The sequence below is a fragment of the Vicugna pacos genome, chromosome 20 (assembly GCF_048564905.1).
Source record: "Vicugna pacos chromosome 20, VicPac4, whole genome shotgun sequence".
NCBI lineage: Eukaryota > Metazoa > Chordata > Mammalia > Artiodactyla > Camelidae > Vicugna > Vicugna pacos.
In genome coordinates this window covers 585,967-597,650 of record NC_133006.1, presented here as the reverse complement: position 1 = coordinate 597,650, position 11,684 = coordinate 585,967, and the positions used below count along the sequence as shown (strand labels likewise).

Sequence of the window (11,684 nt, the reverse complement as noted above, 5' to 3'; positions counted from 1 at the left end):
TACCAGATGTAGAAGACTCTTCCTCTATATCTATATAGTCAGAGACAGAGATGTAAAGTGGCAGCAGAGGTCACAGTGACACAGGGCCCTGGGCCAAGGAGTGTGAGCACCTCTGCAAGCTGGGAAAGGTAGGATGATGAATCCCTCCCAAGAGCCTAGGTGTGGAACTTAGCCTTGGCCACTCCTTGGTTTTAGCCCACTGACATTGACTTTGCACTACTGCACCCTAGAACAGTGAGAAGATGAATGTGTATTGCTTTAAGCCACTGAGTCTGTGGTCCTTTGTTACAACAGCAATAGGAAAGGAACTCAGGAACCAATATGAACTTGAACCACAGGCTGCCTTCTGTGCTGGCAGGGAGTCCTTTGTCTCTGATCCTGGGGGAGTGTCCTGTCCTCTGGCAGCATCCACAAACTACCTCATGCTAACTTGGCAGTTTGCAGAGGGTTAAATCTTATCCCTGCACAGTTCTTGATATTTAGTTAATAAAAATGATGGTGTCATCATGGGTATTTTTCCATCTTTTAAATACCCTTCAGTCTTCTAATAAAGCTACTTCTAATTAAGAGACCATGTAAATAGTTTTCAATCTTCATAATAAATAACTGTGGTTTTATCTGGTTACTTAAATTATGAATAATAATGTTCACATTTGTAAAAGTTATTAAAATCAACATTGTTTAATGAAAATATCATTTCTTTTCGCATGAACATGTATTAACTACAAGAAATGTTCCATGCTTTCTTCTACGATTTACTGTTAGAGCCTTAAAGAATAATATTTTCCTCAAAAGATATTACGGCAAAGGGATTTCTTTTGGTGGAACTGTTCCGGCATCAAATCTGGTGCATGTCTCAGGCCACTGGCAACATAGAGATGATAGAAATTAGGAGGCATTATAAACACAGAATCATTTTTAAAGGAATTAAAAAAACTGGATGTGTGTAAACAAAGAATCAGAGAATATTCTGGTGAAATAAATGTATTTTTCAGCTTAAGCAAGACATGGGGTGAATAAATCTGAAATGAAAAAACCACCCAGAGATTAGCAGCGAGTCATGCATGCAGTGTGAATGATCAAAACCAAGTTGTTTCCAAACCAGTGTGCAGGCTTGATGCCTTCATGAATCAAATCTGTGTGGCACCAGGCCACCTCGAATACATGTTGATGAGGTATTTATAAGCCCTTCACCATCCCAAATCAAAGCCCACGCACGAGCCACAAGACCATCACCTACACATTTGGAAAACACACAACATGGTGAATAGCACTTTTCTTGTTCAGTAGCCGGTGGCAGCGAACTGTCAGCAGACAGAGATACAGGGACACAGAGGCACCTCCCCTCACTCAGCTGATAAACTTCCGTGCATCCCTGGGGACAGGATTGTCATAAAATGCACCATGGATTGATCCTCCTCCTAGGAAAGGAACCGTAGTGCTGTCATTAGGTTTGAGCAGGGGTGGGTGGAGGATCTCAGAAGAGTTGTTTCAGCACACCAATAGAATTCTTGGCCACCGTGACCACGAAAGACAAGTCCCCTGCCATCCCGGTAGGCACTTGGGCTCCTGACAAAAGCTGGGCTCAGTAAAGGGTTGAGTAGAAGGCACAGACCTGAGGGATGCCCCAGCAATAGGCAGGAGGTAGGGCCTGGTTTATACTGCTCTGGGTGTATCCCAGACTCATCCGAATACGAAATCAGAAATTTGCAAAACAGCAGAGCTGGGGTGGATCATCTACTCCAGACTCCTCACCTTACAGTTAAAAGGGTGGCAACCCTGACAGGCAAAGCAACGTGCTAAAGGCAGAGCGTGGAAGTCGCAGTGCCAGATGAAACGCAGCGTGCAACCCCCGTTCAAGGCCGCTGACTCTGACGACGGGGCCAAGGTTTCCAATGAGGAGAATAAGACAGTGTAAATACTTTGTTCCCCCTAAAACCCCAAATGTTTTTTAAAGGCACAAAAACTCACCTTAACTAGATCTCTTCTGAGGGGGCTCTCTTCTGCTTCTTCGTCTTTCTGTCTCCATTTCCCTCTCTCAGACACAAACACATTCAGTTTTGTGAAAGGGGACTTCCTTCCATACAAAGACAGACTTCACATCTTCAGAAAGATACCTGAGAAAGCACGTTTCTCAATTCAAGTCTTTGTGTGAGTTCTGGGCAACTGGCTTATTTTCTAGAACAATCGGTAGTTACAAAATCAGGAAATCATCTTCCACAAAGGCAGAGTTCTGGTCCGTGTTGATAAAGTTGGGGATGTCACATTTCATGAGTCTGTTCGGCTCCTCCTCTGGCCACCTGCTGCATCTGATGGCTTCCTGGAGCCGAATAACACTGTAAAGGGCTATGGTAGGGATACCAGCTTTGGCCTTGTCCAAGTGGTCCACTTCATTGATGTAGCAGTGAAAGAGGGACCTAGATTCGTCATTGCACTGCCAGAGAACACCTTGGGCAGCAGCGGTCTTCCAAAGTCTGACACAAAGCTGTTGAGTCTAAATCTCTTCTCGGGAGACTCTGCATTGCTACAAAGAAAACCAAAATAAAATATCGTTCACAGTGTAGCTCGGTGACCTGAAGAATCATAGTTTTTGCCATCTACTGAGAGTAAATCCCTGCACAGAGCATGCTGACATGCACTGGAATTGAAAGACATCACTTCTGAACACATACAATTAAACTCAAGGCAAAAGTCTAAAGTGAGGGCCCATGGACCATCCTAAAAAGACATCGTTCCCTGAGAATCCTCAATATTGGTGCCTCGCACACCAGTGTTTCTCCGTGGGACACTCAGATCTCTTCATCAGGATTCGTTAAAGTGCTTCTTAAAATGCAGAATCCTGGGGTGCACACCCTCAGAGTCTCCAGAGGTAGCGACTGGTAGTCTGTATTTTCATAGCCACCAGGATAACTAAACATGCTCAGGTTTAGCACCGCAGTCTACATCGGGTCACCTGAGCATCGACAATTCTGTCTCACGGGATGGGGGGTGCCATGTGTGTCAGGGTGCTGTCCTACCCATGTGTCTCCCCTGATTCTCAGAACTGACAGTGCTGCCCCATTGGGCACGAAATACCACCGTTTCACAATGCATACGCAGGGCGCCCGACTGAAAAACAATCAGTGATAGGAGAGGGGACAAAACTCAGCTTCCTGTTACCTTGTTTCACTTACTGTGGGACGAGTGATCAATTCAAGGGTAATAAGTCAGTGAATGAGTGAATAACATGACTCGCGTTAGTCCCACGAGTGCCTGGAAGAGCAAGCCTCGGCACATTGAGAACCATAACAGCCCATCTACTTAAATGTCATCCTACACAGATCTATGTAAAGGTTACTTCCACCCAGGCAGTGACTCCAGAAGGGCAAGAATCATGTATGAACACACTCTCAAATCCAGAACAGAACCTGACAACAATTAGGCTCTGGAGTCTGTGTTTAGCGAGTGTGGAATCTCAGTGATTCCAGCTCTTACACCTTGCCTTCCCATCCCACCACACACGATATGGCCCTTATGTCCAGTTCTCCCGGGGCTGGGGCCACGGAACCCATTTATAGGACTGGAAGAATCTGATCATTTAAACCATCCCCCAGATTATCATCAAGAGTCACCTGCATTTCAGGGATCAGTAATCCCAGAAGCTTTGCAGTTCAGGCAGCTGAGGGATTTTTATATCAGCTCTGTCTTCTACTGTGACTGCCTGGGTGACATCAGACAAGGAATTCTGAAAAGCCTGAACTTTTCCTTTCAGGAATAATCTAATTAACAAATCTCGTTGACCACTCAACAAATGTGATGTGAAGATCAATGATTTTACACAGGAGTACAACATTCACTAGGTCGTGGATTTAGAATCAGAGGAAAATCATTTTAGAAAGATTGACAGAATGTAGCTTTAATGCGAATTTAAGTATTCTTACCTTTCAGTAAATCATCTTCCCCTACTTATCACTTCACCCAAGTTTAAAAGATGTCTGAGAACAGGGATGAGTGTGCCAGCAATCTGAGACCCAATAACCTAAAATGTCACCTAGGAAAAAGAGGGGAGTAACACATTTTTAAAAAGCATGGCGAGGATGGCGGGGCCATCCCCAACCCCAGACTAAGAAGCTCTGAGTAATAGCTTTCATGCCTGCCTGGGGCATCAGCTGATGTGAAAATCCACCCAGAAACCTCACTGTCCAGCAGCTCTTCCATAACACAGGCTACACTTTCTCAGAATTAAGAATTGCGTCCAGTAACCACTTCGCTGAAGAATAAAGACAAAGGAGAACAAGAGAGTTCTGCCCCTCCCAAGGGAGAGCCCAGACCTCGGGCTGCATGCACTGCGCCCACCTCCCTGGAGAAGAATAAACTGGAGAAGGGCGTTCTGCGAAACTGGGGCAGCAAATGTTGAGATGGGAACAAATTGACCAGCTGGCCAGGAACAGCCCCCTCCGTCGCTGCCTTGGCGGCTGCCTCAGCCCTCTCAGCCCATCCTGCCCACCTCTGGTGGCTAAGCTGTCAGGGAAATTGCTTTGCGATCTGGAGCAACAGAGGCTGCCCACAGGCCAATCTGCGGAAAAGATGGGCGCTAAACCCCCAGCTCCCGAGTGACAGGCTCCATACCCCCGCCAACACCCCGACGCCCCCGCACCCTACCGCAACCCCGGGGAAATATGACCCGAAGAAGTGTGACCTGGGAACGAGGGGCAGCAGAGGCCGCCCCCACGTCAGGCCTGCAGAGAGATTGGAGCTTATCCTCCAGCTCTCCAGGGGCAGCCCCTGTCCTCTCCACCTCCTGATCTCACCGCGCCCACCTTCCAGGAGCAATCAGACCAGGTGTGGGGTGTCAGGCGAATCTTGCGCCAGAGAGGACGTCCCCAGGCCAGGTCAGGGGAGAGGAGAAGAAGTGGCCCCATTAGGCGGGGCAGCCGGCCGTCGCAACTGCCTCTGCCCCTCGACCACATCGGGCCCGTCTCCCAGGAGCAAGCTGACCTGGAGACGGGCATCCGGCTTCTTGGGCAGCAGAGGACGCCCCCAGGATTGGTCACGGGGAAGAGGAGAGCAAATTGACAGGCTCCGCGCTGCAGGTCTTCTACCCCCGCCATCGCCACCCCCGCACCTTAAAGGCACCGCCCAGGGCGCCCCTCCCCCAGCAGGCTGAGTGGGACAGGTGCGTCTGGTGACCTGGGGCAGGAGAGGCCACTCCCACACCAGGCCATCGGGGAGACGGGAGCCAATCCACCAGCTCCCCAAGGCAGCCCCTACCCCCGCAGCAGCCACCACTCTTGCCCATGACCTCACAGTGGCCTCCTCTAGGGAGCAGGCTGACCTGGAGATGGACGTCCGACGAACTTGGGACAACAGGGACCGCCCCCAGGGCAAACCATGGGGGGAAGTGGGAGCAAATGGACAAGTTCCATGGGAAAACCTGCCGCTGCTGCCACCACCCCCAAAGTACCAAGTCCAACTCCCGGGGTCAGGCCGACTAGGATACACGCGTCTCATAACACAGGGCAACAGCGACCGCCCCCAGGACAAGACGCGGGGAAGATGGGAGCAAATGGTCCGCTCCCCCGCTGCAGGCCCCCGACCACCGCCACCCCTGCACCCTGACTACCCTGCCTCCCGCCCCCAGCAGGCAAAGTGGGACAGGGGTGTCCCGGGACCTGGAGCAGCAGAGGCCGCCTTCAGGCCACGCGGTGCAGACATGGAGCTAATCCACAATCTCCTCCGGGGCAGCCTCCCTATGCCTGCAGCCACCACCTTACCAGCCCCCTGACCGCACCGCACCCATCTCCCAGGAGCAAGCTCACCTGGAGTCGGACCTCAGGCAAATCTCCGGCGGCAGACGTCGCCCCCAAGCCAGGCCGTGGGGGAGAGAAGAAATGGAGCAACTCCCTGGAACACATCCCCTGCCCCTGCCGCCTCCGCCGCCGCCTCCCAGGAGCAAGTTCATCTGGAGACCCGCGTCCCGCCTCTAGGGCAGCAGAAGCCGCCCCTGGCTCCGCCTCTGGGGAGAGCGGAGCGAATTGATCGGCTCCCCCGCGGCAGCCTCCCTCCCCCCGTGGGTCCCGCACCTTAACGGCCCCGCCCCCACTCCGCACTCAGCAAGCTGAGTGGGACAGGAGTGTCCGGCGACCTGGGGAAGAAGAGGCCGCTCCCAGGCCCAGCAGCCGGGACAAGGCAGCTATTCCACCCGTTCACCAGGGGTAGACCCGCTCCGCCCCTCTGCCGCTGCCACTGCCTTCTGACCTAACCGCCCCACCTACCAGGAGCAAGCTTACCTGGAGTGCAACATCTGGCGAATCTCCGGCGGCCAAGCCCCACCCCAGGCCAGGCTGCAGGGAAGAGAAGAAATCGATCGGCTTGCCCGGGCAGCCTCCCAACCGCCACCGCCGCCGCCGCAGCCCAAAAGCATTGCAATAGCCTACCGGGGTCAGGCTGACTGCAAGGATGTGCACTTGCCTTCTTATCCTGGCCAGGTCCCTGAGCACCTCCCTGCATCCCTACACTCCCTGCACCTCTGCACCCCTGCTACTCTCTGCAATTCTGCATCCCTCCACCCCCACATCCCCTGAAATGCCTGCGCCCTCCACAGCCCCTGCACCCCTGTCACCAGTTACACTTTTGCACTGCTTACACTCCTGCACCCCTGCATGTCCCACACACCACCTCTTGGGCCTTTGGCAGAGTCTCTGCTGTTAGACCAATGCACAGTGACTCACTCTTTGCCAGTATATGATGCATCAGTGGACGTCAGGGGTTGCCTGCAGGAAGGTACATGTTCCCGGTCACTAGCCTGGGCCACTAGGGTGATCTCTGTGAGGTCACCCAGGACGGGTTCAGAGATGCTGTTCTCTGGGAAGAGAGGAGTTGAAACCGGTCTTGAGGGCAGAGCTGTGCTCACCAGGCCGTCCACGCTTCGTTTTACACAGGGCTTCGGAGAAGTGAAATGGATCCGGCCAAGTAATACCGGCCTGCTGTGAGCCCACCTCAGTCCTGGGCTCTGGGTCAGACCGACTGGCTCCCTCAATCAGGGCCCAGTTTGGGCACCTGAATGGTCCCTTTGAGGCATCCCAACAGTTCTCAGGATGAAGTCTGGCTGCTTCCACCCCATGGCCCTCCCTCCTACTGTGCTGGCCTCAGGAAGGTTCCTTATATGGGGAAGAAGGCAGCCCACACCCTACCCCACCCCTCACCTTTCTCTAACCCAGGCTGGTGCTCTCTCTGCCCCTCAGAGTCTGGGAAGCCATCCCTCTTCAGTTATGTCCCTTCTGAGATGGACTTGCTTCCACTCAATTCTAGGCGAGGATGCACCATGGAATGCACTGGGTAAGAGAACCAAAATAAATAATTTCTTCTGTGAGGTTGTCTGTTTATCTACTGGGGCTGGGCTGTGTGTAGTTTGCTACAGCTATTGGTGTGAGAGGCTAAAACAGCCTGTGTGTCCTTGTTTTCATCTCCCCGCTGTCTTTGGGTTTTCCCTAGACACTCCTGAGACATTTACTTCTGTTAGTATTATTCCTGTTATTACACACGGGCCCTACTGACATGGAGGTAAGGTGTTGGGGGAGCGGGACAGAGCAGGGCATCTGCAGTCCTGTGATTAGTTCTCATTGAGCCTGTGCCCTGAGCTGTGACCTCCACAAGTGTGTCTCTTTCCCCCCACCCCAATTTGGGTGACACAGAAGGGATTTCCCTTCTCCCAGGTTGGTTAGGCTCTGGTAAAATAATTTCTCATTAAAAAAACAAACAAAAAACAACTTCCCCCAACGAAACAGAATGTTCTGGGTGTATTTCAATACAGTTATTTTCTCCTCTCCAGGCAGGAAGCATGAGGAGTTATCCTCTGACCTTCATTCTGAGAACAGGACACGGTCCTGGATGTAAAATACATGAAAAAGAGCATGGGGCCCCTCTGACTGGCCCCCTGGAGTTGTCACACTCTGATTTCCCCACACTGAGCCTCCTGCTGGCCTCAGGGACCTGTTAAATCTGCCTGCCCCCGGGGTTCTTACAAAAGCAGGTTCTGCCTTGGGAGCTGTGACTCTCCAAGCCTGCCCGCTGTTCCCTTTGCAACCTCTCTGGGTTGGAAGCAGCTTTCCCCCTCAGTCTTCTGGGATCTAAGAAGAGCAGTGGGTTTGCAGCTCCCTCAGATTTGGTGTTATTTTCAGGACAGGAGGAAGAACTTCTGAGCTCCACACGAGCTGGACCAGAGGCTGGAATCCTCCCTTCCTCTGCCACCGTGCAATCAGTGGCTGTGGTTCTAGCCGAGTTTCTGAAGATGTGGACTTAAACACACATATCCCAGCCCTCACAGGAGCACACAGTCCCATAAATCCCCCTAGTTTCCACTGGTAACTATGGAGCCGATGGGGACACGGGTTTCGGGACCACAGAGGCCTGACTGCACGACTTGCTCCGTGGCCTATTTACGTGGTTGCTCCGGGCCTTGTCTGAAGTGGCTTGTTTACCACACCTGGTATGTGGGAAACACAAAATAAGTACTAGAACCTTCACTTTTTCTCCCTCCAGGGCCTTCAAAAGTAGAAAGTAATAAGTGAACTCAGACAGCCTAGTCACCACAATGAGGTCCGTCCAGCCTGGCTCTCCTGAGTGATGGGCACTGACTTGCACCTTAACTCGGAACAGTAGGGGAACTGCCTTCCTCTAACTGGGCCTCTCCCCACACCAGGCACGCCCGCAGCTCAGACGGGGCCAGCTCCCCAACTGAGGTGTGTGCTGGTGGCTTCAGTGTGACCTGGCCCTGCCGGGACATGAACCTGCAGTGAGTGAGGTGGAGGGTCGGGTGGAGGGGGGTCCCTTCTGGGGTGGCAGGGGGCCCGGTAGCACCCCTCCCAGCCTGGTGCCTGGGGCTCCCTAACACCTCCTACAGCTCCTGGGTTGGCTCCGGTCCTGGCCACTCCACACACCCTCCCAGTATCTTTTCATTATGTCCCTTTTCTGCTTTTATCAGCGAGAAGTGGCTTCTGTTGCTTGTTCAGTGAAACAGTACATCGGGAAACCAGACTACTTCTAACATCAGTAAAATACCAACCTCGGTCAGCTCGCCGGGCAGACCGTGCAGCACAAAGGCCTGAACAGGGCTGTGCGAACGGCTTACGTGAAGGGTCCTCAGCATCTGTCTTCAGAGATACAGAAGCTGATGGTTCAGGTAAAACCTCAGGGTGGGATTGAGGAATCCAAAGCTGGTTGGTTTCAAAGGCTAACTGGTCAGACCAGACCCCTGAGCTGTGGTCAGAAGCCTGGCTCAACGTCACGCAGACTCAGCGCCCTAAGTGCCGGGTGGGGCTGGTGCTGTTCCCTTTGCAGGCTCTCGTTGGGGATTCACTGTAGCCCCTTAAATACAGCAGAAATTCCAGCCCCATTAGCCCCCACCCTGAGTGTTCCATGACACAAATCCCGGGAGTGTTTAATTTTCATCTTTGTTTAGGAGGATGAAGGTGGTTCAAGAGAAGACATAAATTCACACTTAGTGACACAAGGTCACAGCCAGTACTTCCTCCACGGAGAGCTATGTGCTCCCACAGTGGTGGCTGGGGGCTGGGCAGAGACCCTCTGCTGGTCCCAGAGGGACTCGCTCATCTGGCCACAACTCATGGGTTGGACAGAAGATCCAGAGGGTGACAGAGCATCTTTCCTGGGAATTTGGAACTGACACATAGAAATCAAGTTCACTCATCTGGAGTTTGGCGGAGGGGAGGGGCGGTGGTTGGAAATCAAATGAAACCAGAGCATGAGAGAAACTTAGAAGTGAAAGAGCGAGAGACAGAGAGACTGAGCTTGTGAGAGCAAATAGTCAGAAAGAAGGCAAACAATCAGGGGACAGAAGAATTCCAGCTCCTGACTGTGTAGTCTGTCCCAGCCCATCAATGACCCCGTGAGATGTTTAATAACATTCCAGTTTTGCAGATTAGGAAACAGGCTGAAAGAGGTGGGGGCTGGGTTTGGGTGCACAGTTAATTCAATTGCCACTGGACCCCACACTTCCCATTGCCTGAAGGCACCCTAATCCTCACTGGGACCCCTGTGGTCCCCTGACAGCCCAGCACCCTGATCAAAGGGACCCTGCGGGAGTGGGAACCCCTCTTGAGTGTGGAGAGTTCCCTGCCCCGAGATGCCATGCATCAGCAAGCTCCCGCTCACCCCAGGTTAACATCAGCCCAGCTGTACAGTCTCCCAACCCGCTTCCCTCCCTGCCAGGCACCCCCATCCTTACCACCGAGTGTACTGCAGGAATTCAGGCACAGGGATGCCCAAATCAACACGAGCCCATCGGCAATAGAAAAAGCAGACTCCCAGGCCCACCTGGGTTGCGAGGGGACAGAAGGTGTCCTCAACTTTCATGTGTCTAAGACAATCTTCTTCAGCTGGAGGTTCTAGAGAAAAATAAAAGGTCCAAAACATAGTTCGGTGAGGAATTCCTCCAAGGACCTGACTCCAGTGTCTACAACCATGTGTACCTACCCCCGGAATTGGGGTGAAGGTGGATTATTGATCAGCACAACCCCTGGTGGCCCAGCTCCTTGGCTTGGCTGCCCAGAGGGGGCTGGGGGAATGGGTAAGGCCAGGGCACTCAGGAAAAGCACAGAGGACCTGACCTCTCCCTTCTGCACTCGTAAACCCTTCCCCAAATCTCAAGGCATTGGACAGAGATCCGCCACAATAATGAGATGCTCCCATCTCTTCACTCACTCCTGTCGGTTCACTTACATGCTGAGCATCCACTGGGTCCCAGGACAAGACACATAGGATGGCTGATGGGACAGGCTTGGTCCTTCCCCCTGGAACCTGTTCAATCTGATCAAAGAATGATCACTTATAAAGAGTTTCTCAAAATTATACAGAGACCAAAGACCAACTGCAGAGTGAACCAAATTTAAAAATATATATGAAGATCCCCCAGTCTCCCCGCCTAAGGTTAACAGCATAAAGCAAAAAGTTCTTGCCTTTAATCAGCAGGGAAGTTGTCACCCCCTCTCAGGTGGAAAGGAGAGTTATTCTTTGAGCACGTCACAGAAGTGCTCCATCGGATTGGACCAGGGCATCTACATTCATTCAGCAAATGTGTATAAGCTCCTACTACATACGGGAATCTCCTAACTAGACCGTTCCCAAGGCTCTCGGGCTTTATCAGTCAACAAAATAGACATGACTCCCCATCACTGGGGGCTCAGAATTTTAGCAGAGGAAACAGGCAGCATGTTGGGGTAGCAAGAGTTTGGAAAAATTTTTAAAAAAGAGTGATATGAGCAAACTCGGGTGATGGCGGTGGGGTGGGAGGCAGGCAGGAGAGAATAAGGCAATCCTGGCAGATCTCACGGAGTAATGAACTTGAAGCAGAATAGATCCGGAGGAAGAAGGAAGAGCCGGAGCCAGAGGCCCCCAGAGTGAGGGGGAGAGTGTGGGCAGAGAGGCAGAGCACGCCGGGTCCTGAGGCCTTTGTGACGACTTTGGCTCCTAATGACATGGTGACCCGTTTAGTGAGTTTTGAGGGGAGGGGTGATGTAGTCCAACTTATGCTTTTGTGTTTGTGTTTTTTGGGGGGAAGTAATTTATTTATTTTAATGAATGTGCTGGTGATTGAACCCAGGATCTCAAGCATGCTAAGCATGCGCCCTACCACTGAGCAACACCCACCACCCCCAATGTATGTTTTTACAGGCTCCCTCTGACTC

General features: G+C 52.1%; 1 protein-coding gene across 1 annotated transcript in view; it reads right to left on the bottom strand.

Annotated features, from left to right (window-relative positions):
* Nucleotides 1-2,249: 2,249 nt before the first annotated feature.
* The window catches only part of LOC140687542 (trafficking protein particle complex subunit 9-like), a 518,046-nt gene continuing 508,611 nt past the window's right edge, over nucleotides 2,250-11,684 (bottom strand). Inside the window, exons 11-17 of the mRNA XM_072944662.1 lie at nucleotides 10,720-10,806; nucleotides 10,315-10,385; nucleotides 9,044-9,131; nucleotides 6,711-6,843; nucleotides 6,270-6,323; nucleotides 3,921-4,030; nucleotides 2,250-2,524 (exon numbers count right to left, since the gene is read on the bottom strand). Of these exons, the coding sequence (XP_072800763.1) occupies nucleotides 4,027-4,030; nucleotides 6,270-6,323; nucleotides 6,711-6,843; nucleotides 9,044-9,131; nucleotides 10,315-10,353 (318 nt within the window). The 5' untranslated portion in view covers nucleotides 10,354-10,385; nucleotides 10,720-10,806 and the 3' untranslated portion in view covers nucleotides 2,250-2,524; nucleotides 3,921-4,026. The remainder of the gene's footprint in view (nucleotides 2,525-3,920; nucleotides 4,031-6,269; nucleotides 6,324-6,710; nucleotides 6,844-9,043; nucleotides 9,132-10,314; nucleotides 10,386-10,719; nucleotides 10,807-11,684) is intronic.